A 26,727-nucleotide genomic window follows, 5' to 3' on the forward strand; every position below is an offset into this window, starting at 1 on the left:
CTTCATCATAAACACCGCTTTATTGTGTACAATTCTGAGGGGAAGGGTAAAAATGGAAATAAGGGGTATGTTTAATAGGTTTAGGGGTCCACCTATAAAAATTCTTGTTGTTCTAAAACAATGTGAGTGGTCCACTTACACATGGTTGATCTAAAGATCCAAACGGAGGCTACATAAGGTTACAGAATTCAAATATTTGAATAGTTATATAGAGTTGGAACTATCCTATAATAATGTTATCTGGTACAGGTTGTCACAGTCAATATTTACTTCATTTAAATCAGAACCATACATTTTAAATATAATTGAGTCCCTATAATTTCTTTAGGTAGTAGAGTCCTTTGTTCTTAGTTCATTTGTATGTAACCCAAAATGCTACATTATTATTTTTTTTCTTTTGGAACTATTAAGGAAATCACATGTGTAGTGGCTACTCAATAATTTTCATGCCGGTGGATCAAACAACTTGTTCAATATGTACATGTTTGTTTCTTGCTATATAGCTTTAACAAATATATTAGCAATGATAAGTTTTGAACATATTCAATACATGAAAGACAACATTTACAATTTGGAACAAAAATAAAAATAATAGTAGCTATCAATGATAATAAGTTACTACTAACTATCACTATCTAAACTTTTTAAGTAACATTTTGATTTTCTTCCTTCAGCTTCTTGCTTCAAATTTTCACCCTTAAAGACAAGAAGAGAATTTTCTCTTGCTTCTTCACTAGTACACTGCAAAGTTAACTGATTATCATTTCTCTGAACATGATTAGCACTTGAAATAGACCTATTGCTCGTTGTTTCGTCCTCATCATCTTGTATCCGAGCTCGAGAGAGAAATTCAATTGAACTATCGGGACGAGAATGATCTCGACCTTCTTGAATATTTGTATCCAAATCCCTCTTCTTGAAACTGGAATTTCTCTTGTTGAAGCAAATACTTCCCCATTGAATTCTCTCATAAGATTTCCTCCCTGTACTTTCTTTGTCAGTTGAAACTCTTTTTGAGTCTTTTTGAGCATCCTTTTCGCCTGGATAACTCCACTCCGATCCTCTATTGTCGTTATTCATGTTCAATTCAATTGATTGGAGATCACTGTCATCCTCATCTGAGTCATTTTGTCCTTCATACTCTGCATTTTGGAATCTCTGACAAACTTTGTTGAAATAAGACTCAAGATCGTTGAATTTCGTACACTCTGGAGAAGCATCCCCGTTTTCTTCATCTCTAGTTCTCATAAAGTCTTCAAGCTCATTTCTTAGCTTTTCTACAAAATCATTTTTCTCTTCGAATTGATACTTGGCCTCTGAAAGCTTCATCTGGACTCTCTCCTCGCGCAAAACATCCGCTAACTGAAGCATTTCCCTCTCCTTTTCCACCTCTTCACGAACTTTAACCGACTCCTTTTTCATTTCCTCCACCTGTGCTCTGTCTTCCCCAATACCTCTAGCTAGTTCATCACAAATTTGTTCGAGAATCTCTTTTGCACGTTTCTCCCTTTCAAGCTCTTCGCATACTTTCAATTGTGAAGCTTTTACACTAGCCATTTCTATGGCAATCTTCTTATTCAACCTTTCAGTTTGTTTCCTTAACTTCTTCTCCACTGTAAGCTCTTCAGCTACATTTTTAATGGCATCGTGAATCTTTTCTTTTTCTCTGCTTTTCCATGCAGCCTTTTCTTCTGCAAAACGTTTTACCATATACTCAATGTCTTTCTGGTTAGAGTTCGAGCGCTCATCTTGTATCAGTTTGTCAAGTAGGCCGCAAACCCGATCAAGCTCACTTCCGAGAGCCAAGGTGAGGGCCATTGTCGATGATTGCTTCTCTCTATGACACATTTGATTTAAAACCTTAAGAATCTTCTTCGATGTCGATAGACTACTTCTAGCTTCCTTGAGACGACTCTTCACTCCAACAGCGCATTTGCCACTATTTTTCTGCATTTCAATTTTTAAATGTAGTTCAGTTCTATCCTTTCCAACCACCAAAACATGTAATTTTAAATTAATTAGTCAGATCTATCTATATATTTTCCCTGCTGTTACTTTTTCAATTGAAATGATACATGAAACAATGAAAAAGAAATATCATACTACTAGATCAGAGTGAATAATAGTGACAGTTTAATCTTAAAAAATGATGAGATTAGTGATTTCTGAGGAGCCATGAGGTCATGGTTATTAATTACTAGTACTTTCAATTTCAAACCAATGTACCTGAAAAGCTACTAAAAATTAATTTTATTGTAAGAAAATAGGTTCTCTCAAATAAATATCTAACGGTCTCAAACTCTCATGGAAACTACTTGTGTTAATGCCATTATTGCAATCCATCTTCCTTTTCAACTGCTACAAATTAAAGCCCCCAAATTTTGACAAGAAATAAAAAAAAGGTTGAATAACTAGGTTGATGATCATGAAAATGATGAGCCAATTTTTATTTTCTTTGTTAACCATGTTATTGCCGTGAAGTATTCATCAACTTTGCCAATGATTAATCTCTATCAGGAAACTTGGTTGGCCACGTTTAGTGGAGTTTCATCCACAAGACTTGAATTTGAAACCTTGCTTAAGGGATCCCGGTCCAGTTCCAATCATACAAGCGCAATGTTGGACCAATACGATATGCTCACCACATTTCTAATTTAGATGTTATTTGAAAATTAAATAACACCGTATGTGCTTATCTCTATCTCTCTTTTACTTTTATCTTAGACATTTCAAAAGTACACATAAAAATTAAAGAAAAGTGTATTTGACATCAAAACTTTTGTATACAAAAATCATCTCTTTCTAATTAGTATGACAAATTTACATACTATAAACACTTTACCTCATTTAAACTGTCACTGGTATGGGCGTCCATACCAGAACGAAGTGGATGAGATAACCCTGACACTGTTCTGTAACCATCACTTTCAAATCCTTTCATTCTCTGCATAATCAAAAGCAAAACAAGAATCACAAAACATCATACAAACCCAATAACAAAATACAAATGAAAAAGTAAACTTTTTTTCATAGAAATTTACCTCTGAAATAGGACTGTTACATGGATCTGACATAAGTGGCCTCAACAAACCTGATCTAGACAAGCTCTTAGCTTTTTCTCTGCTTCTGTTACTTGTTTCCTTGCAGCTTCTCATTTGTTCAGCCTCAAATTCCTTCTTGACCCTTGAAGGATGCAAATCATTGATTTCCCACAAAGAAGCAGCAAGTTTTCTAGCTGAAACAGAAACCTCCTTCTCTTTATCTTTGGAGGGTAACCCTGAAGCTGAAGAATACAAAAGATGTTGTGTAGTGTTCTCCATAGAAGGTGAAGATGTAGTACTTGTCTTCCACAGTGGAACTGGTGTGGTGGACCCTCCTTTCTTTCCAACCAAAATAGCTCTCTTGAATCTGTATCTTCTTGCTAAAGAAGATGAAGATGAGGATGAACAGTTTCTCTTCCTGATTTTGTTGTGTGAAATCTCTCTAAAACCTTCTTTAAGGTTATTGTTTGTTTGATTATGACAAGAGGACATGTTGATGAAAATTGTGTGTGGAATTTGAAGTAACCAAGTTTAAGATTTACATGAAGATTTGGACATGTGATAGGTGATAGTTGTTACCATCATAGTTTACTTACTTTTTGTGTTTTTTTCAATGTTGTTTTTGTAAGATGCATATGAAAGAAAAGTGGGTCATGAAAGATTTCTTCTTCTTCTTTTTCTCTCTTGTGGTGTGTTATATGATGTTTGAAGGAGTAAAGAAATTTGGAACATGCCAAAAAATGGAAAGAAAAGGAAACTACATGTGCTAAGAAGTCTTGTGAGAGGGAAAGAAATAGTGAGAAATTTTGGTCACTTTTTTGGGTGAAAAGTAAGAGAAATCTTGTGAAGGGGAAGAGTGTAAACGGTTTAGTTTAATGGTTATTTTGATTCGTTGGAAAAGTCCCTTAAAAAGACGGAAAGAGAGGATTTGGCAGACACGTGAGAGCAGGTGCATTAAATGAGGGACATGCATGTGTTTTTTCTAGGTTCATAGAAATGTTCATCCATACTAGCATGTGGTGTGAGTGTGTGTGCAAATAATTAAATTGAAACTATAAGGTAGTAGTATTATTGACTTGATTCTTTGTATTGCATTTCATTCACTCCACTATATGATATTAAATTTATATTGTATATACTCCGTTTTGATGATATTATTTGAGTCTCTTTTAGTTTAATCAGATGTATTAATTTTGATGATATTGTTTGAGTCTCTTTTAGTTTAATCAGATGTACTAAGTTTGATCTTAATCTTTGAAATGCAACAACGTTATAATTTTTGAAGGAAAATTTTGTCGCTTTTGTAGTCCTACTCGGATCAACAAATTAGCATATACAGTTGTGTATAAAGGACATCTTGATTTTTAAAGAATTTGAATTATTTGTTAAAAAAAAAGGAATGTGTATTAGTACATTTCAATTAATCAGTTCCTTGTCCCTCATCTCACCTGGAATGTTCGTCAAATCTGTCATCAATTCATCTGTAACAGCGTTTACTTCTTGTCATTACTCCTCGAAGACATAAATTTATTCTAATTATAGTTTATAAGATCAATCATATCACTTTTTTTTACATAATTCCAATTTCCAAGATGATTAATTTGTAACCTAAAGGCTAATCATTGTCACGTGTCATATATAGATGCACTGTGAATGTTAAGTTATTACTAGTACTCTTAACTTAATGGGTTTTAACACATGGATGATTAACTGTTTTTGTTATTTGAAGGATAGAAAAACTAGGGTTTATATTTTTATATAGTAAACAACTTCATTCAATTGCTAAAGTATAGATTACAAACAAGGTGAGCCAACAGTGTAGGGACATTCCTGTATAGCAAAACAAGGATATTCAGAAGGCTTCAGAAGGCATGTGCTAAATAATCCCTTCATTCATCCAAACAAACAAATTGTTATTATTCTAGCAGAGTAGGGACTTGGATCCAGTAGTTGGAACTATCTCAAAATCACTCACACTGTCATTTTTTTATTTTTATTTATGAGCAAATGATTGTATTCTGACTTGACAAATTTGATCTTAGATATACAGTTAATTTTTGTTTTAAAACTGAAAATTTCATTGAGACTTCGGAAGTCATGTGATCTTGATCATAAGGTGCAAAAGAATGTAAATTTTAATCGTATAGCTTAAAATACCGTAGGTTGAATCGGGATAGTCCAATCTTAATTGAATTACTATCAATGTTACGAATGCGTGAATATAGAGAATCTTTGATTACAAGGGAGTTTGGTTGAAGTTTTACAATAACCACTTTCATTGATAGTTCACTATATGGACCAATACTTTTGAATTGTCCGAAATATAAACGCAATCGATGTTGTCGTTCAAATCAAAAGTTTGCGGTTGGGTTTTGAGACACATATCTGCATTTTCTTATTTTTGTTAAATTAACAATTATGAGTGACTATTTTAAACACTACAATGTAGAGAACCGTAAACTTTTAATTATGAAAGCTTATGATCATAACAGGATCGAGAAGTTGGCTCCGAAGAAGATAGAACAACATCTCATTGTATGTTGATGATGAGTGGTACCTACAAGCATTTTGGCATCAAGTAATTGTAAGGTGAGAAACGGTAAACATTTAAAGAGGTACTTATAAGAGGATTGAGGAATTTTGAGGAGTTGGAACGTTAGTTTTCAAGATCATAACGATAGAAAACTAACGTTCTTCCTTGACCTCCTCATTTGTCCCTGCCTCTATCTGTATAGTTGTTTCTACCAGCTGTTGTTGCTTTGATGGAGAAGCTTTGATCAAATTATGACCTTTTACTTCGACTAAGTTTTTTATGGATTCGGCTTAGACCCAATACAAAATTGTTGAGTCACAACGGACCAAAACCATAAGACATTGTACTTATGAGTCTACCGTTGGAACACTTTATCAAAAAGATTTTCAATACAAAGAGTCAAATGAACCTTTGGACTCGGTGCAACCGCGCAAGTGAGTTCGAGGATCAACATTGAACTCAGAGCAGCTGCACAATTGAGTTAAACACCACATATTTATCCAAAATCTTACGTGTTGAATTTATAGATCATCTCATTTATAAAGTGTTCAACCTCCACTTTTTCACACAATGTCATATTTATAACTTACATTTACTTCACAACAAAAACAACTTATGTATGTAAATCATTTTCAAATTTCGAACCACATTTTAACTACTACAATACAAAGTAGTACAAGCTTGCCATCAACAAGTCACCGACTTCCTTCACAAACAGATTGAAGAGAGAAGAAAAGAATACCTGGTGGGGGCCCTAACAAACGGCTCAATATGTTTAAGCAAATCCAATGGTCATTAATGCATCAATAGTTCATACTGCATGAGGGGCCCCACCATGGTTTATTTTGCCCGTTCTTATTAATATTCTTTCACTGAAATGGGAACATACGGTGTGGTTACATAAGGACATTTGGCCGTTATGTCTGGAAGTATATGCGGCAATATACACGGCTATTATATTAATAACAATTGTTCATGGGCCAAGCAGCTTTTAATGTTTACATTACTGCTTGCTATGTTGATATTGCCTATGATTCAGATCCATTGTATTCTCCTCAGATATACCCCGCAAGGACAGAACTTAAGAGAGCTTTTTGTAGGGAAAGGAAAATAAGAAGTTGGGACCTCTTTGTTTCATTTGGAGGGAAAATGACAAAAAAAAGGAAGGGGAGAAAGGAAAATATAGGAACCAACCGAGATTTGCTGCTACAGACCATGACTGCACGCATTTACGTAGTCAGTCGTTATGTAATCGTTTGATTGAGATCAGACAGTTCAGATTCAATTTTTAAAGGAAATCAAAATCTGCTTTAAATTTGCAACAACTAATCTCAAAAGTTATCACCAATGCATAGTAAGAACCTATCTGTTACGGGTCAAACTACAACAAAGGCAATGGACCCAAGCACTCACAAGAATGAAAAACCCAAATATGTGACTAGAAAGCCTATTTGCTGGTCTAATTATAATTAAGTCACTTAATTATTATGTTTCTAGAATTTTGTTACTATATTCCAATATATTTGAGAATGAAATAAACATGAATAAAGTTGATCCAATTCCTTATCTGATATTCTGTTTTCCTATCTTGATTTCTGAATTTTGCAAGTTCTTAAATTTTCACTTGAAACACTACCCTAACATTGGTGCTTTCATTGAGAGAGTTTGACCATGAAAAAGACTACATATAGGTTGGATTAAGGTGCTTTACCGAATACTGATAAGTGAGTGAAGCCGCAAAAAAGGGAAAGGTTATCATCGGGCTAGTGTCGATAGAGTGAATGTTGTCGTAGATGTAGGCACTTAAATGACGTGGCACATTAGGAGTCCCATATCGAGCAGATAAAAGTGTTCGACGTGGTACTTAAGCGATAAGTCTTTCTAACATAATAGACTAGTCTTTTCGGTTGAGCTCTCCTCATAGGCCTCATAACAATTGGTGCTTTCGTCATACCTACAACATGATTGGATAGGTCTTAAACTGTAATTGGAATTCCATTACAGTCCCTGATTGACGAAGCTTGAATAACACCACTTATGATTCATGTTTAGAAAGACCAAAACGGAGTTCCAACACAGTGTGAAGGTATCCCAAGTGGTGATTTGATTAGTAGTGCGTAGCAATTTGAACCACCCTAAGATTGTCTGACCTTGCATGAAAAACACACTCAAAAACAAATGTTGATGAGGAGGAAACTCAAAATACTGTTCAGCTTGAAAACCTCAATCTAATGGATTGGATCCATTAAAACGGAAACAACTTGATTTTTGCGGTCCTGGGTGTTGTGTGATTGGTATTACCATTCTGCTAAATTTGTTGCAGAGCTAGCAGAATAGATGTCGTAAGTTGTTCACGGAGGGTCGCAATTTTTGTGTATGAGATCCGACTTTTGGCGTTCAAATTCTGAGGTCATGGAATTGCGTTGTTCCTCGAGATTCAGCTTCATCTCACGCATCTAGGTCAAGCGTTGAAGGTCATGCACGAAAAAAAAATGGTTCAAGCATAAGGGAGTTTGATAACTACATTATTGTTTTGTTTAGTAAGGTTGTGTTTTTATTTAGTAATGTTTGTTTAATAATGTTTTGTTTAGTAAGGTTTATTCCATAAACTCATGTTTTGTGCTTTTCCTTTTGGCAGTTGAATCATCTTTGGGTAATTTCCATTCAATTTGAGGCTAGTGAGTGTATTGCACGAATATTGTTATGCTTGGCATATAAATTGGCTTCGGCTTTTTTGGTTTGACACCACTTACCACCAAAAACCTCTTGTACTTGCATTGTTGTTTTAATAGAGTTTTCTTATTTTTACTTTTTGCATTCTCTTTATTTTGTTTAGGTAGCTCATTCTCTTTATTTTTACTTGATGATTGAATAGTCTACATTAGTCTTGAGGTCATGGAAAGTATTCTTATGAAAAATTTCTATAATCTTTATTTCTTTTCTTTTGCTTAAGAAATGCATTTGCCTAATCTAGTTTTATAGTACTTAATCAAAATCATAGGCAACCTTCCGATAAGTGAAAGTTTGAAGCGTGAGAATATCCTACAATTTTTTGGAATGTAAAAATGGATTTTCGGATTTAATGGGTCTCACTAACAAGTAAACCATCAGAATAAGGAGCATTGTTTAAGAGACACTTCTTTGTTGTTAGAGATATAGTAAATGATACAAAAATGAATATCTCATCTTTATACTTGTATTTCTAAGGCAAAAGGAATGAATAGAAATTTAGAGTGTTTGTTATAATGATGAACTCTAATGATTTGAAGGCATTTTTCATCAATGCATGTTTCCAAAACAAAAATCAAATCATTTAACAATCAACTTGCATTCTATATATATATATATATATATATATATATAGAAACCAAAATCATTTCTTTATTTGCATACTTAGATTAGTTGTTACTTCTTTACTTAAATTAGCCTGTGAAAAAATTGCAAAACAAAAAGTTGGGGCAGCAACTAATACAAATAATAATTTACAACATTCATTATGAAGACAATATTACACCAATTTTTCCTAGTACAAGAGAAAAGGTGCCAAGTGTTCTACAAGGTTTTTTTTTTTACTCATGGTAGTAGATTACAAGGCTGAAAGTAATATAAAGGGAAAAGAAATTAATAACAGACCATAAGTTATTATGAATTAAAAATCAGAAGTACACCTGAGTTTAATTCATAGTAATAATAACTTATGAATTAAAGTTGTTATGATTTCATTTCTGAAAGTAATCTTCAGTCCTTCCTTTGAAACCAATTTGGCCAAAAGTGAGAGAGATGAACAGTCCAAGGTGCCAACAGATCAGCCATAACCTGTTCAATTCATCATGTTTATCTTAGATACATTTTTATGTCTAATCCAAAAAATATATTGAAAGACAAACAATAACTATATGTTTGTTTTAGTTTAGATAGTTTAAGTCGGTAAATGTATACAAAACGGTTCCATGGTCTAGCGGTTAGGACATTGGACTCTGAATCCAGTAACCCGAGTTCAAGTCTCGGTGGAACCTTTGTTTTATTTTATTTTTAATTCATTTTCAAAAGTTTCTTGTTTTTCTTCAAGTAGTTTAATGGTAAAAAAATTATCTTTTATGGTGAATAAGTAGGTGTACAAGGTTCAAATCCAACTGAGTAATTTTCACATGACCATATTAACATCTGAGTTAATTAAATAAAAAAAAAATTCTACTTTGACTTTAATTAAACTTTGTAGATATTTTCTATATTATATATCATTCATGAATTAAAGTTAAAATATGCAACATTCAACGACCAAGTTTTCTCTTTTACTAGGACAAGCTCAGAAGATCTAACACCTCTATCTGATTTCTTCATATCATATTTTCATTACTTTTTTTTTGTTGTTGTTAAATCATAGCTTAATTTCTCATCTTTGATTTCACTTTTATTATTATAATTATAATTATTACTTTAATTAGTAGCACTTGCTTGTGACATAAATGGATGCATTTAGCTGTTGGAAGGCACTTTGATGTGTGAATTTTTTTTTTTATTAAAATTGGCATTCTTAAACAATGAAAAAAGCAAAACTCATGCGCTCGGATCATCTGGTTGCCAACAATTCATACACTGGGTTAGTCAATACAAAATTTTGTTCTGATTTCAATTAGACTCGTTGTTAGTAGACGGTAGGATTGATCACTCGAATTAGTCAATAGAATACCAAGTTAAAAAAATAAAATGAAAGAAGCAAAATAAGATTTTTAATGGAAATGACTAACCAGAAGGGTGAAGTAAGAGCAGGAGGAGTTGGGAAGTGAGCAAGTTCAGTGCCAATGCTATCAAAGAAAAGTCCAGTCAAACTTTTACCATCTATAGCTGGTATGCTAGATGGTGCCAACCAACCTATCAACCCAAATCCAATCACATTGAAATCCCTCCTCAACCAATCCCTTTGGAAGCTACTATACACCATAACAATTCACAAAATAATGTCACAATTTATTTATCATCATAATTCTATAGTGCATAAGTAAAATACTTGCTGCATAAGTAAGATAGTGTTGCATCGTGCATAATGAGTTTGATCATATTTCACTTGATCTAACGATATGACTTATTGATCAAATAATAAAAACAAATTTGTGTATGGTAGAACGTATACTTCACTTTCGTATACTATAAAACTAGCCCAAGATAAATATTCATATGGATCAAAATTTATTATATTTGAAAACCATATATACAAATCAATCTTATAATAAAATTTACCATGTGACTCTCCCACCATTTCCAAGTGCCATAGCTTGCTTCAAAGGATTCCTAGCAATCACTTGCGGTTTCACAAATCCTACAAACAAATTACAATTAAAATAAATAGAAACATATCATAAAATCATGTTTATTATATCTTAATGACAAAATACCGGAGGTGAGACGTGATGCACCAGCCATTCCTAGGACGGTTGGAAAGGTTGTTGCTGCCATTTCAGCTGTAATCTATGATTTTGGTGTTGACAATGCAAAGAGATATGAATCAAATATGTGTGCAAAGTAGTGGTGATTTTTGTGGTTCCAATTATTATTGTTGTTTTCTACGAATAAAATAAGATTGGGTTTGGATTGCGTTTTCGTGGATGTGCTAGTTACTCAATGACATTGTGCCACATTGGAGAATTTGGGATAAAGTAGGGTCTACATTAATCCTTTGATTGGTCTCTCCTTCGACCAAGGATTGCTAAATAGGATTCACGATCCTTTCATGTTAAAACTAAAATGAAGAAATAATCTTGGAGGATATTGATCTTTAAAGAGTCTTGTTAAAAAAATTATAAAAAAAGTTAAAATTTCAATTCTCAATACATTAATTAAATAAATTTAAAAAAGAATTACTAATTAGAGGTCTTAAATAGTGTTCTCTCAAGAACACTCGTCAACGTATCTTATTTTTAAAATAGGATTTAATTACATGTTGTGTCTTATTTTAAAAATTACTTGTTGTCTCTTATCTTTAAATTGGGCATAACTCATCTTAAAATCCGACTTTTAAACACAATCAGATGTGGGACACTTTAACACATTCCCTCACGATCAACATTATTGGGTTTGGTTCATGAAAATAAGTGATGGGCGGTCAGATAGCGGAAACGTGATAGCATGTGGTCCAATGGGCCTTAACAAGGATTTGATATCATCTTAAAATTGAGCATAACTCATCCTTACAAAACCGACTTGTGAGGTGGGGATTCCACTTATAAACACATGTTCATGTTATCTTTTATTTGATGTGAACTCTTTAACATCTTATGTTCAGGCTATCAAAGGGTCATGCATAGTAATGTCATGTCTCTAGGTCCATGAATGTTGTGTTTACGATGATTGGTTTGCCATCCAAAATGGTCTGGGAAAGAAGCTTGTTACATGTTTGCCTTCTTTCATGTGTAATTAATCTTTGATATATAAATGATATAAAAACTCATTAACTTGTTTGGAAAAAAAATTATATAGACAAAATAACAAAGTCTTTAGAAACTCACATGAATAAAGGAGTCAAAACAAGGTTCGAATTCTGATCATGACGTTCGACTTAATAATTTCGATATTTTTGTCGATTATGTTTCTAAAATATAAAAATGGACAACCAACTATTTATTTAATAAAAATGATATTTTTTTGATAAAATAAAAATGATAGTTAATTTATAGATTTATGAAGTAAGAGTATGGTACACCTTAATTTACAAGTGTACTATAGAAATCTCAATTTTGCAAAGGAAAGTTTGGCAAACTTTTTAAGAAAATGACTTAAGAGATTATTTGAGGTGTGTGTGTCTTAACTGTTGGAAATATTAATAAGAAAAAGAATAGATCTCAGATAATTAGGAAAAACATAAGAGAATTGTTGTATTGTGACAAAAGTCATTGCACTAAAAGCAAATTTTCGATAGACCTCCGATATAATCCCATATTCGATTTTGCTCCTCAAAGGTTACGTAACTATGTGTCTGACCCGTGCACTCGAGGTCAACACATTGGAGCTTCACAAACAATACCCAAAAATGGTTGAGAGTATAAGAAAAAGCATTGGCTTTTATCTTTGATCATATACCCTCTGCCTAGCTATGTGTCTATATATATTCATTTATATAAGTCCCCCGTGCATGTATCATAAGCTAATCAATATATAGATTTCTCATTCTGCCCGTTGTAGGTAGCACTTCCTCCTAAATAAATGAGATTATCATGGCATGATACTAATGACAATAAATTGAGGAAGTGGTCCATTGGTTAGTAATGTTTAAGGCAGTTATCAAATGGACTTGGTGAACTCAATTATTGTTGTAAGAAGGAAATATAATTAAAGGAATATAAGATAATTGATTTTCATTATATCCAACAATCCCTCACTAATAGCCATTAAGGAAATGTTTTTTCATGCTTAAGTGTTAATGTCACGTAGTGAATTACTCTTGAACTTAATAGATTAAAGATGAGACCCCCCACGATACACGCTTTTACCTTTAAAATTGTGATAGCTCCACGATAATTATTTTCATCATAATTAAGACTTTTATCATCTTGGGCTGCTAATGAGTGCTCTAGAAAGATTGCCGAAGTCTTTCATAAAAGGTGGTCTAAACCTTCACACTAATGTAGGTAGATACATGTGCGTCTCTATAGCACCCTGCATCCATTAAGAGCTAAAAGCTCATCCTCGCATTAAGCACTACCACACGCCACAGGGATGAAATATGTAGTGCATGTAGGAGTATTCATATGACTTTGTTTGACCTCAAATTAGGTATCCACCATATTTTCCTCCACTCAAGGCTTTAAATTCATCCCCCACAACATATCCAGGACAAATTTCCTAGGTAATCCTTTCACATAAGGATCTTAAATTATAAAAAAATAAAAAATTCTCTTTTCTTTTCTCACTTCTCATATAGCGAGATAACATTATTTTTAGTTCCTTTTACAAAAGGATTTGTCTCGTCTCTCATAGACACTATTATTAGTCACATAGCTTATAGCTTGTTATCACAAGATTTAGAAGGCTTGTATATCCTCCATAAAGGTATCTCAGTCACATTGGGTCTATCAACATTATTGCTTCATGATCTGCAAATTCAAGAGCTGAAACTTTTGATTTCATTAGTAAATTTTCTCTATTTACTAGTTATCATGTAGAGATAGAATATTGTCAGAAATTGTGGTCTTCCCTTATCTCAAATTCCATTGTTTAGTAGCTTGATGAGTCATTTAATATCTATTTTTATATGTTATTTAGTTTAGTTTTAAATAAATTTTATTTTATATTAGTATTATTTCCTTTTTGAGTTAGTTTACTACAAATTGCACGTTATTATATTTCAGGAACGAATATTTGATGGATTGAGTCTTGGAGCAAAAGAAAGGGACTTGGAGCTGATTTAGTACGAAAATACGAAAATTCAGAGACAAAAATATGTCTCCCCAAAGTCAGAAGCTTGGCACGGCCCGTGCTAGCATTGGCACGGCCGTGCCACCCTCCAGAGTCACTTTTGCTGCTTTTGCTTAGATTTTAAGCTACTCTATTTTAGCCCGCAGTTTCTTGTGGAACATTCCAGTAATGTAATTGCTTAGATTTTAAGTCGAATGTATGCTATAAATAGAGTAGCTATCCATCACAAATATTCATCTTTTCTTGGAATTCAATGAGTGACAATTGCTTTTCTAATAAAAGTTCTTTTCTTTTCCTTTATTTTCTTGTCATTTACTTTTATGCTTTCTCTCTTCTTCCCCGTCCCGTGTCTACGATGAACATGAGTGAGTAGACTTCTCTTTGTCTTGGGATTGTTGGATAAGTCTAAATGACATAATCCTAATCAAACCAAGCTCTAAGCCTTAATCTTATGTAACCCTAATTTCTTATCTAAATTCACCGCTTTAACATGGATCAACCATTATCAAACTGTGGAAACGAAAGTGGAGGGTTTGATAATTGTTTATCCATTATCTCAAATATCAATTCATAAAACGAAAGTGGAGCTTTGATATTCGAACAAGTGAATTTAGACAAGGATTGCAAAGGCAGCGAAATAGTCTTTGCAATCTTTGAGACATATAGTTTCGATCTTCAAGGGAACTAATAATGATCAAGTCAGCGAAATAGGCTTGGTTGTTAGAGGAACCAAAATCTAATAGTAATCAAGTCAGCGAAATAAGCTTGGTTGCTAGAGGAACAAAAGAGAAACTGTCTTGAGAAATTAGGTCTAACATAAAGTTATAAGCTTATAGTTTGGTTTGTGAAGGACTTGTTATTTAGATGAACCAATGATCCCAAGGCTCCTTTTATTATTATTATCTTTCAATCGCTTGAAAACCCCAACTTACAACTCTTTTCTCCTCTAATCATTATCAAAGGTTAATTGAATTAAACGACTCCATGTCGGAACGATACTCTTTTCATACTACTTCGGTAAGACCGTGCATTTGCGGTTTTATCTCATCATAGCTATATGGTCGATTTCATGGTTCATATATCAGAGCCTAATTTGAGGAACCTGTGTGATATGTCTTGAACTTGTCATGTTGCAAGAATACAATTATTGGCTGTAAAGTCTCCTTCTAAAGGGGCACAACTAACTTGGCATGAGTTTTAAAGTCTCTTATATCTTTCCATATATACTCATCATTACATTCTCAAGCAGCATTACAAATCATTCACAATCACAAATAGAACTTCAAAATTTTCTTTCTTTCTTTCATACACAAGCTGTTGTATTCATCATTACTGTGTTGCAAGTATTAATAACAATACGGGATTCTGTTTACCTGGTATTAGAAGGTCATCCTCTTCCGATGTTGTGGATGATGTTCCACAATGAAGTTGTTTGTGATTTCCATTTCATTATTGAATCAACCTTAATTATGCGCTATTTCCCATCAGTCAATGTAGAATAGCGCCTACGACAAATATGTGGTATGTATTGGCCAAAAAATTGGTTTCGAGCCAAAACAAATGTTTCCTAGGCAGTGATGTTTTCAGCCAAAATCCCTAGCTATCCATTTCATCTGAAATCCCTTCGTCTACGAACCATTCCCTCAAAGAAAGGCACCTGTTTGTTTGAGGTTTGAAAAAGGAATGAATGAGATGCACGCTTGTAATTTGTACCATCTATTGTCTGTGCTAGTCAAAGGATGAGATCAAGGTAAACATTGAAATACAATTAGACAGTAGTAATAATTGTTATGAAATCTGTTTTTCAAAAGAATTACTGCACTTCGTGATACATATTAACTCGAATTTTATTACAGTAATGATAATGTTGTGTATATTAAAATTCTAGGCACTTGGCAAAAGCTAGAAATGATTTTACAATGTCTTGTCATGTCACAATATTCTCATTCTGGTAACATTTTTCCATACAAAAAAGAAGCAAAATGAAAAGTTATCACCATAGAAGATAGTGTCTTCTGTAGAAATTTTCATCAACTAACTTATCTCAGTCTCTATATTACTATGATCAACAACTCATTCAAGTTTGAAGTAAACAATTTGCCACTCACACTTACTTTACGACCAAAGTTCAAATTCAAATCTAAAAAGAAAAAAGAAAACAATTCAGAAGAATGGGTGATTTACAAATTCAACAAGAATCCATGGTGATCCCTCACAAACAGAAACAATCCATGATTATTCCAACATCATCAATGCTTCATCATCACCCTCACAACAACACTGTCAAACTCTGTTCACCATCATCATCATCTGCTCACCAACCGTCATCCAAGAAGCATTCTTTTGACGCAAGCAATCTCACCCGTAATGGCTTCTCCGCCATTACACTTTCTTTCAGTCTCCGTGGGAATACTCTTAGCCGCTGTGTCTCTGATCCATGCACCTTGCCGGATCAATCCATGCCGGTAAAAGGGCCGTCAACTGCTTTGCAGCCTCTGCCTCCAATCAGGAGATGTATATCTGAAGTTATTGATCCGTCTGATGTTAAAGAAGCAGTTGATCGTTATTTGAACTCTGCTGAAAAAACCACCCTTGAATCTGATTCAATGGTATGTGTTGAAACTTGTGTTTCTTGCTAAAAAAGTAATCTTTTTTTTGACTTGGAATAATGGGTTTTGTTTGTTTTTTGTATAGGCTTAAAAGGAATGAAGAAAGTGTGGGATGAAGTTATGGAAGACGAGGAAGAAAATGAAAAGGAACAACAAGAAGAAGAGCCCTCTCCTGATGCTGAAGATGAAAAAGATGAAAAAGAACAAGAACAAGAAGAGCACTGTCTTGACTCTTTTGTTGCTAAAGATGAAAAAGTCATATCTCAGGTACATGTCTTGAATCTTCAACTGTGATTGTCTTTTCTATTGTAATCTTCAGTGTATTTGGTTCTTTAATTGGTACTTACAAGTTATACTCATAAATTTATAAGTTTTTTCTTGTTTTTATGTATATCCTAGTTGCACTTGCTTAATTACGTAGAATCCGGGGGTTATGGGAAGGTATTGAATTTGATCATAGTTGCATTTCTAATCATAGTTTATGTGCAGCAATTTTAACAACTCAATTATATAGTCATATACGTTAATGCTAGTAAGTAACAAAGTTGTCCATCACAGATCACGGAAAGTAGTGGTTTGTTCAAATTCGGATATGCTGTTGTACTATAGCCGATATTTGGTGACATTTTGTACTAAATCGTGTATTGCAGAATAGTATCTATTCACGCCTGCACAATCGTGTAATTGGTTATATCAGAATATCTGCATAAATAATGCAGTAGAATGTAATAAGTAGACTTTCCCTTATCAACATATACATATCTGAAGTAAAAAAATTATTTGATCAACTGTGGGTTGTGCTTCCTTCCACTGCATTTTTCCTTTGGTTTTTAATTTACCGAATCTAGGTAAGAATAAATACTCTTCCTTTCAAGAATTTTGTGGGAAGTATGTTAGAGTTAGAGGCTGCATATTGAAGGGTAAAAATGCTAAATTTTAAGACAAGAACATACTGAAGAAGATGATATATTCAATTATAGTTTCATGTGTAGTGTAGCCAGCCACCTTTATTCCTGTGTTAGAATGTTTATAGCTATAACACTACCGAAACTTTTGGCCTCATTACAACTACATGTGTAGTGTAGCCACCTTTTGTTCCACTTAATTATGTAGGATATGGGGGTTTGGCTAAGAAGCATAATAAACTGTTGATGTGATCATAGTTGCACTTGTAATCATTGTTTTAAATTGCGATTGCAGTCGCACTTGTGGTCAAGATGTGAACCATTACATTGTGGGGAAATGCAGCCGATGTGACTAAAATTGTGTTTGTGACGACAACAAGTTGTTGCTTCTAAAAAGCGGCGGCAATTGCGATGTAGTTATGGCGACAACAAGTTAAAACTATATACATGAGTTTCAGATTAATAGTTTTTATGCTGAACAATTGTTTTTTGTTTTTGTAGGATCAATTGGGAAATGATTATGAAGAAGCTGTTAGTGTGGAGTGGATTGATAAGTGTTTAAGCCTTACTTTCAAGTGTCCATGTGGCAAGGGATATGAGGTTCTAATCTGTGCAAACAATTGTTACTACAAGTTGGTCTAGAAGAATCAGTATGCTTAATAGATTCTTTTGTTTATATTCTGTTTTAGTTTGGAAAAAGCTTGTCTGTTTTCATTTATGGTAGCATTTTGGTTGTCACTAGAAGAACCAATCTATATTTGTAGATCCCTTACATTTGTTTTGTAAATAAGTTGGTATATACTATCTCAACATTCTTTGAACTTAATGAATGAAAGTATTTTTATACCCATCTATCAGTTCAATGCCTTGTGAACTATATATATATATAGGCTTAATTGCACTTTTGGACCCCTATCTTTTCAAAAGTTGCGGTTATGGACCCCTAACTAATTTAAATACAAAACAACCCCCTATGTTTTGATTCTTTGGCAGTTTTGGACCCCCAAGGCAAAAAAAAATAAAAAAAATTGACACGTGGCACCTCACTTAGGGTGCCACGTCAACGTTGACCGAGTCAACAATGGACTGGGGGTCCAAAACTGCCAAAGAATCAAAACATAGGGGGCTGTTTTATATTTAAATTAGTTAGGGGTCCATAGCCGCAACTTTTAAAAAGATAGGGGTCCAAAAGTGCAATTAAGCCATATATATATATATATATATCAAAGATAAGTGTATATTTTTATATTTCAAAGAAAAAAAAAATCCAGGTTTTGATTCATTCCGCCACTTGCTTTTCATGCATGACACATATAACTTCAAAATACCATGCGGAAGGGTTTTATTCTAAACTATTTACAAAACTTCAAAATTTCCACATCGTACTTTTATAAATGTAACAAAAAAAATCAAAAATAAATTATCAATTAAGCATGCATGCATCAATTCATTAGACAACACATCAAAAGGCATCAACTGAGTCTTTCACCAGCACCTATTTTTCACCCATTCAATTGAGATCTTATTACCACAGAAGACTAGATGTAATTGGCACAAATCATGCCTAAGTAAGTCCTTTGATTTACTTATGTACATTTAGGTTACATTGCTATATGATTTATGACTATGATACAGACACATTAGATTTGCCATTTCAAAATCGACACTTAATATAATATCGTTTAATTACTTTTATTTGTGAAAAGATATTCATGTGAGTTGAGTTTCGAAGGTTCATAAAATTAAACTTGTCTTGAGGATTCGTAGCCAATAAAATTCTATGTTATCTAAAAATTCACTCATTTTTTTTCCACATTCCATCTAAGGTCAAAATTTGCACTACAAAATGCAAAACTGTAACAACGACCTTCTATTCTTTTATTGGCCATGCTAATTAATTAGCATGTCACAATTAATGCACATGTTGTTGTGAACCGGTATGTGTCGTGGCCATAATTAAGGGGACCCTCTATTTTTGCATTGGCCATACTTAGCATGCCACACTGTATACACATATGTTTGTTGTAGATAAGGATAAGTTTTTTAACAAACATTTGTAGTGGATAGGGAATGTATGTATGAGTTGGTGCATAATTTTCTAGAAGCAATTTTGGTTGTATTATTTTGTGAGAAAAGTTGTAGGATTAGAACAAAGTATAATTATATATGTTTCTTAACACCCGTGAATTAGATAAATAAGGGGTACGTAGAGGGGAGTGTATAGTTTAGGAGCAATACCTAGATTAAACTAGTTGAATCATTTTATTATAATAAAATTTTGTTCAATAATTGATATAGCTAAGAATAATATATTAGAATTAGATAAGACAATAATTTGAATCATTGAACCATAACATGAAATTATTGGTATAGCATCATATATTAGAGTTAGGTAAGTTAAGGTAATACAAGAACAAATCTTTATAACATTTTATAATCATTGTATTGTAGTGAAAAGTCAAAACATCTCATAGACCAGCCAAGTAACAAAAACCTACCCGATACCCCCATAACAACAATTTAAGGGAAAAAGAAGCATAACAACGACGGGGTAAACAACAAACAAATAAGTGGCTACCCCTTTCTACAATCATAATATATATGATTGAGACACAATAGATAAGATGTTACAAACAAAAAAAAGATACAATAGATAAGAATATATCAGTAGAGAAGAATAATAAATAATGTTTATATTAATATTATAAAATGGAAAGGATGTATTAGGATACCAGAATGAATGTGCCTGTGGTTAGTAGATAGGTGACCATAATAAAGCCGACCTTCTATTTTTTATTGGCCATGATTAGTATGCCAAGTTTCTGCACATGTTTGTAGATGATATAGGTATATGTTGCGATCATAATTATGCATGAGTTGGTGCTTATTAATTTTCTAGAAGTAGGGCTGGAAATGAGTCGAATCAGATCGAACCTGTTTGAGTTCGACTCGACTCGTCAGGAATTGGTTCAATTTGAATCTCGGTTTGAGTTTGACACGAACTTTTTTTTTAACTCAAGTTCGGCTCGTTTAAAGTTCACGAATAGATTGGTTTGACTCATTAAGTTCAATTTGTTGGTTCAAAGCACGTAACTTTAGGTATGAAAATGAGTAAAGTCACTTGAACCACGCAACTCAAAAGTCAATGAATTTAAATTTTTGACACATAAATATATTGGAATTTATACCAATTTTTAATGGACTGGATGAAATTAATTATAAATTGCTTAAGAAATTCATATTTATGGAGAATAAAAATTAATAATTAATATGTGCTTAGTCGAAAAAAAATCTATTTTTTGTGTAATGTTATATTTTAACGTCGTAAATATGCCTGAAAAACTCATGAAAAATTCAAATTCTATGTCACTTTTTTGGACTACATGTACATTAGAGGGTAAAAAATAAGAATAATCCGAAATTACAAGGCTAGAATATATGTTTCTTTTTATTTTACAGGGTCATTTTTCAAACATAGTATATATTACAAGGTTAATTTAAATAATTAACCCTATTTATTTTTTGTGAATTTTATAAAATATTGTATACTCGATATTTTTTTTTAATATATTGAGTCTTAAACACTTAATTTCTACTTCTTTTTTTCAGAACATAAGGAGTCAAATGTTCAAAGCAAAATAGAAACCTTTATAAGAAGAAATGCAAGCTTAATCCCACAAGCTGAGCAAAGGTAGAAATTATAATACTAAATTAAATATCTTTAAAAAAATAATATGTCTAAGATCATATTTGATAAGACCAATTACTTGATTAAATTAACGAGAAACATGTTAACAATGAAAACCATAGGATATAAGACATAACACGTAAATATGAGATAAAAAATGATAAAAAACACATAAAACACCTGTACCATCTTCAATCATTTTAATGGCAGAGAGAGAATTTATTTGTACAATGAATTTTTGTCCAATGAATTAATGTAATTTATATTGTTTGACTACCAAAAGATCATAATAAACACCCGGCAAAAAGCATTTTAAGTTTTAACTAAGCAAAATATAAAGCGTTGAAGATTAATTTATTAGAAGAAAATGTTAATTCTTTTTATATTTGTTTGACTAGTTTGAATATATCTTATAATTTCTTATTTTTTTTATAAGTTGCGAATTTAAAAAAAAAATATTCTATGCTAATTTACTCTTTCAAGTTTGGTCTCACCTTCCTTACAAAAAACTTGACCACCCTAAGTTTAATTCTTGACTTTGTCCTTATGTTGGATTATTTTGTGATAATTGTTATAGGTGATGATTGTTAGATCTTGTTCATGGCTATACGGTGCGAGTAGCATATCGCTATATTACTATTACAGGTGAAACATTAGATAGAACTCTTGTCGATGATGTTTGACATAAGCATATCCCTTCTAAGGTGTCTCTGTTGGTGTGGTGCCTCCTTCGTAATAGACTTCCTACTAAAGACAACTTGGTGCATCAGGGTATTCTTCCTCCAAATGACGTGGTGTGTGCTGCAGGGTGTGATAATATCGAATCAGCTACACATTTGTTTCTACATTGCAACATCTTCAGTGACCTCTGGTCTAATGTGTGGAAATGATTAGGTATTTCATCGGTACCTTCTGGTGATCTTCGACAACATTTTATTCAGTTTACCAATATGGCGGGTATGCCAAGATTTTCTCATTTATATCTAAAAATAATTTGGTTTGCAACTGTTTGAGTGATTGGAAAGGAAAAGAACAGTTGTGTATTTCAAAATACGGTGTCCACTCATTTTCTTCTCATCGAAAAAGTAAAGTTAAATTCATTCTTATGGTTGAAATCTAAATAGGTGGCCTTTGATAGTTACCACGACTGGTGGAAGCATCCATTACTATGTATGAGTGTTCACTTGTAATTTATTTTGCTTTTTGGATGATGTTCTTTTAAGCATCCTCATTCCGTAGATTTGTACATACTTTTTGGGGTGTTTCTTCCTTTTGCACGTCTTGTGCGGGTGGAAACATCTATGGGTAATATATGTCTCATTTTAATTTGTTAAAAATAAAAAAATTGTTACAAGATTAGAATAAGGAATAATTTAAATATATTTCTTTTCTTTTTTTTTTAGACTTTAAATATATTTCTCAATACCCGTGTATCTAGTAGTGATAACTAGTAGACGACAAATGTGCACATGTTAATAAACTTAATAGAAAATTAATATTCGTTTGAAATTTATTTTTTTTGAAGGGCTTCGTTTGGAAGTCTTTTATTTATTTAACTTTATAAAAAGTTAAAACATATCATACTTTTCTTACTAAAAAGAAAAATATATCATATTTTTCCAGTGCAAATGCTTTTAGAGCACAAATTTGGAAGACTACTAATTAAAAATTATTGAATCATTACATATGTTATTTATTTGTAATAAAATTTGTTAAATCATTCGTATATGCATTAGATTAGCATTAGTTAAGATAATTTGAATCATAACATGAAATTATTGGTATGGCATTATAGATTAGGATTAGAATTAGGTAAGATAATTTACACCAAGAACAAATTTTATACTAACAATTTTATAGTACAAACATTGTATTGTAGTGAAAAGTCAAAACATCTCATAAACCAGCCAAGTAACAAAACCAAACACAAACAACAAACGCAACAATGGTAGAAACACCATCACGTACCTTCTGTCTCTTAAACTTCATCTCTCTCCTCTCCCTAATCAACCCCAAGAATCTCTCATACCTCTCTTTCATCTCTCCCACTTCACTAACTTTCTTCCTCTCTCCAAACTCCATTGCCTTCATCAATATCCCAACCCCTTCTTTCCCACTAACCTCCCCTCCTTCCATATCCTCCATTACTAAACTCACCTCCCTCATGTACAATTCACCCCCAACTTTCCCACAACATGTCACCTTCACCATACACTGGACCATCTCGGTTGATCGTCGTGTCTCTCCCGCCATTGTCACCGCGAAAAGAATCTCCATGTCTCTTGTTAGCCAGTGACGTCGTACTAATACCGGCTTCCGGCTGGAAACGTTCGCTGAACGTTTTCCAGTCGGGTCGATGATAATCCAGCTTAATGATAAATTCTCTTCCAAATTCTTCATCCATTCTTCATTTTTTCTAACAAACTTCACCGGAGTTGGAACCAGCTCATTTGGTTCCAAAGTTCCAATATATAACGACGACGTGAGAAACATGTTCTTTTTCGTTTCAGTTCGCTGAACTCTGGAAAACACCGGCTTACCTTTGTAGTGTATATCCACAGCAGAGATAAGCTCTTCTGGCGGAGGAGGTGACGGAGGATGATTTGATTTTGAATGAGAAGAGAAATGATGAAGAGTGGGAAATGCGTCTGAGAAAATCGAACGGTGACCATTTGGGAAAGTGGAGATGACATGGCTGGTGGTAGAATCTAGTAACGACGGCCACGTCTCGGTGCAGATTTTTTTCCAAAGATCATTATCCATGCAGAGGTGGCGGAGGTGAGAGCAAGTGGAGGCAGTGGTGGCGAGCGTGGCGGCGTCGAGGTGGGTGAGGATGTGTGTATGGAGGATATCATGGTGCATGGTGGTGATGCTTGATGTTGATGATGATGATGACGAAACCATCTTGCTTTCGGTTGAAGCAATAGCCATGACCAATATGATACAAATATGTTAATTTTTGTTTCTAGAGATGAGAAAGGGTGAAGATATGTAAAAGTATGAAATATTTATATTGTTCCAATGGTTCAAATGGATAATAAGAAATGTTACATGATTAGGTGGAGTACAACTATAGAATATATATATATATATAATTGAAGTGGTGAATTATTATATAAGAGTATAGGAGTAAAGATATTATTAAGGTTGGAATGAATGAATGATGGTGAGTCAAGTCAATGTTGGTTGTCAAGTTTGTCCATATCTGTAAAACTTTATCACATCACAGCTAAATTGCGTTCAAACTTTTGAATGCTGCTTATTTTTTTCTTCCTATATTAAAGTTTTTGGAAATTTTATTTCTATAGCCATCTTCCACGGTGCATAATCATTATTAAGTCTTTAGAAAATTTGACATGAGAAAAAAAGATCATCATTAGAATTAGAATATATGCTCTATATATTTTTTATTAAACCTTTAATTAGATTACTATAAATTATGATCTTCAGCGTTGGCAACACTTTTTCATTAATTCTTTTTATTAAGGATAAAAAATTTAAAGATAAAGGGTGTGCAAGCTATAGGGATATAATAACGTTGACGTTAAGATGAGTTTTTTATTATGACTTTTAATGAGTTTTTGATATGATTGCTTATAAGTATAGGGTCATGCTAACTTGTGTCTTTATGACACATGTTAAGTATTAATGTCATTTCACTGATGGTAAGAATTTATTGAAAAAAATTAAGTTTAATTGCACTTTTGGACCCCTATCTTTCGAAAAGTTGCGGTTATGACCCCCTAACTAATTTAAATACAAAACAGCCCCCAATGTTTTGATTTTTTGGCAGTTTTGGACCCCCAGTCCATTAGTAAGGTGCCACGTGGCCCCCTAAATAATACACGTCGCACCTCACTAATGGACTGCGGGTCCAAAAGTTGCGGTTATGGCCCCCTAACTAATTTAAATACAAAACAGCCCCCCTATGTTTTGATTCTTTGGCAGTTTTGAACCCCCAGTCCATCAGTGAGGTGCCACGTGTATTATTTAGGGGGCCACGTGGCACCTCACTAATGGACTGGGGGTCCAAAACTGCCAAAAAATCAAAACATTGGGGGCTGTTTTGTATTTAAATTAGTTAGGGGGTCATAACCGCAACTTTTGGAAAGATAGGGGTCCAAAAATACAATTAAGCCAAAAAATTATTACTCTCCCTCCAAAATATAAGCAAAAAGTAGTCAAATAAGTTGATGTATCTGTACAAATTTTGAACCAAATACATTAACTTTTATTAACTAATGTTTGCTTACATTTTGGAATGGGAGTATTAAACATTTTGAGCAATAATTAACACAATTTTCGATACATAATTTCTATTAGTAGAATTCTTAACATGTGTCCTTAAGGTACAAGTTATCATTTCACATAAGTTTAATGAGTATTTTATTTTTAATAAAAAAAATGATATAACGACGTTAACATTTTTTTGAGCAAGACGTTGACATTTTAAACATACATGATTAAATTGATTTGTCGTCTTTGTGCGGTGTTCATTTGATTGTTGAAAGATTAGTTTTGATCAAGTACAGATTCAATCAATGACTTTTGCGTCGTCAACGTTGCAGATCCAGAAACATGAATATTTCAGTGGCTTGAATATAATCATATTTGTAGGCTATGTACTTTGTCGTTTTATGCTATCAATTTGAATGAATGAATGAATATCATTTATTTTTATCAGAAAAAAAATGTTACATGAAATTTAGTTAAGGGACGAATTGTGTTATTTTGCCTTTAATGATTTATATTAGATTAACCCAATATTTTATGAATATTTTCAAAAAAATAAAATAGTAAAGAGTCCATCTTTAAATTTTTCTTTTTTAGATCCATATTAGATACACCCGTTTTTTATTGATATAATGACTTTTAAAAATTAAAATCAACTTTGAGAGTTTGTCAAAATATATTTATTTAATATTTTATCTCGTCTATATAATTAATAGTTGTAAGGTCCAAATTTTTATATTTAATTAATTACAACACTTAAGAGTAAAAAAAATCCTTGCTATTGTTCTAAACATTTCTTTTTTAAAATGAAAGTGATTGGAGAAGAAAAGTAAACATGCATTAACATGCATGCATATAAATGTAGTAAACGAAAGTATGCTGTTAGTACGAGAATTGACTTGGTGTTGTTCATTGTCGTGGCAGACACTTCCACGAACTAGCTAACGAGAACTTCAAGTCGCATTTTGCAGCTTTTGTTCCACAATGGGTGTGTAGTTGTACCATTTTTCAACCTATTAAGGATTGCGTCATATGGTAAATCTAAGACTTTTGATCAATAATGTCAATTTAACTAAGAAATAAAAATTAAAAGCAATTATTAGCACTTTGTTACTAAAAAATAATCATTATTTCACGTATATATATGAATTTCCAATTCAATAATGGTAGGAAAATAATTTATTTTTTTCTTCCTTTGATAGTATAACACCTCAAAATTTGTATGAGTGAGACGGCCGGTCATTTGTTTGTGTCATGCCTGGTAGAGGCTTCGGTGTGGTTAAGGTGTATAGGTGGTTGGATTGGGACT

The 26,727-nt window shown here is 32.9% G+C and overlaps 4 protein-coding genes and 1 non-coding gene across 6 annotated transcripts; 2 read left to right on the forward strand and 3 right to left on the reverse strand.

The window, feature by feature from the left end:
• Window positions 1-451: 451 nt before the first annotated feature.
• LOC25492255 (uncharacterized protein At5g41620) lies at window positions 452-4,058 on the reverse strand. The gene is made up of 3 exons (XM_013600337.3): window positions 3,042-4,058; window positions 2,843-2,944; window positions 452-1,947 (listed from the first exon to the last, which is right to left on the reverse strand). The coding sequence occupies exons 1-3, from the start codon at window positions 3,531-3,533 to the stop codon at window positions 622-624; spliced, it is 1,920 nt and encodes a 639-aa protein (XP_013455791.1). The 5' UTR covers window positions 3,534-4,058; the 3' UTR covers window positions 452-621.
• Window positions 4,059-9,040: 4,982 nt separating this feature from the next.
• LOC25492256 (photosystem I subunit O) lies at window positions 9,041-11,135 on the reverse strand. 2 transcript variants are annotated; one of them, XM_013600339.3, is made up of 4 exons: window positions 10,968-11,135; window positions 10,813-10,891; window positions 10,323-10,502; window positions 9,041-9,390 (listed from the first exon to the last, which is right to left on the reverse strand). In XM_013600339.3, the coding sequence occupies exons 1-4, from the start codon at window positions 11,026-11,028 to the stop codon at window positions 9,294-9,296; spliced, it is 417 nt and encodes a 138-aa protein (XP_013455793.1). In that variant the 5' UTR covers window positions 11,029-11,135; the 3' UTR covers window positions 9,041-9,293. The 2 variants fall into 2 exon arrangements, with proteins under 2 accessions (XP_013455793.1, XP_013455794.1); XM_013600340.3 differs by having other exon boundaries at window positions 10,323-10,505; window positions 10,968-11,130.
• On the forward strand, window positions 9,519-9,590 carry TRNAQ-CUG (transfer RNA glutamine (anticodon CUG)). Its single transcript has one exon. It is a non-coding gene; the product is annotated as a tRNA-Gln (tRNA).
• Window positions 11,136-15,842: 4,707 nt separating the features above from the next.
• Window positions 15,843-16,887, forward strand: LOC25492258 (uncharacterized). Its single transcript, XM_024781910.2, has 2 exons — window positions 15,843-16,592; window positions 16,678-16,887. Exons 1-2 carry the CDS (start codon window positions 16,155-16,157, stop codon window positions 16,681-16,683), a joined length of 444 nt encoding a protein of 147 aa, XP_024637678.2. The 5' UTR covers window positions 15,843-16,154; the 3' UTR covers window positions 16,684-16,887.
• A 6,119-nt stretch (window positions 16,888-23,006) lies between these two features.
• Window positions 23,007-24,262, reverse strand: LOC25492259 (F-box protein At2g27310). Its single transcript, XM_013600342.3, has one exon. It carries the CDS (start codon window positions 24,114-24,116, stop codon window positions 23,082-23,084), a length of 1,035 nt encoding a protein of 344 aa, XP_013455796.1. The 5' UTR covers window positions 24,117-24,262; the 3' UTR covers window positions 23,007-23,081.
• Between the last annotated feature and the right edge of the window lie 2,465 nt (window positions 24,263-26,727).

Source organism: Medicago truncatula, chromosome 4, assembly GCF_003473485.1.
Source record: "Medicago truncatula cultivar Jemalong A17 chromosome 4, MtrunA17r5.0-ANR, whole genome shotgun sequence".
NCBI lineage: Eukaryota > Viridiplantae > Streptophyta > Magnoliopsida > Fabales > Fabaceae > Medicago > Medicago truncatula.

Excerpts from the sequence above, each read along its gene's own strand:
- LOC25492259 (XM_013600342.3), bottom strand. The coding sequence starts at position 24,116 with ATGGCTATTGCTTCAACCGAAAGCAAGATGGTTTCGTCATCATCATCA.
- LOC25492256 (XM_013600340.3), bottom strand. The coding sequence starts at position 11,028 with ATGGCAGCAACAACCTTTCCAACCGTCCTAGGAATGGCTGGTGCATCA. Across the intron at positions 10,892-10,967 it reads TGCATCACGTCTCACCTCCG|GATTTGTGAAACCGCAAGTG; the intron begins GTATTTTGTCAT and ends ATTTGTTTGTAG. Across the intron at positions 9,391-10,322 it reads GCTCTTACTTCACCCTTCTG|GTTATGGCTGATCTGTTGGC; the intron begins GTTAGTCATTTC and ends TGAATTGAACAG.
- LOC25492255 (XM_013600337.3), bottom strand. The coding sequence starts at position 3,533 with ATGTCCTCTTGTCATAATCAAACAAACAATAACCTTAAAGAAGGTTTT. Across the intron at positions 2,945-3,041 it reads GTAACAGTCCTATTTCAGAG|AGAATGAAAGGATTTGAAAG; the intron begins GTAAATTTCTAT and ends TTGATTATGCAG. Across the intron at positions 1,948-2,842 it reads CCAGTGACAGTTTAAATGAG|AAAAATAGTGGCAAATGCGC; the intron begins GTAAAGTGTTTA and ends ATTGAAATGCAG.
- LOC25492258 (XM_024781910.2), top strand. The coding sequence starts at position 16,155 with ATGGGTGATTTACAAATTCAACAAGAATCCATGGTGATCCCTCACAAA.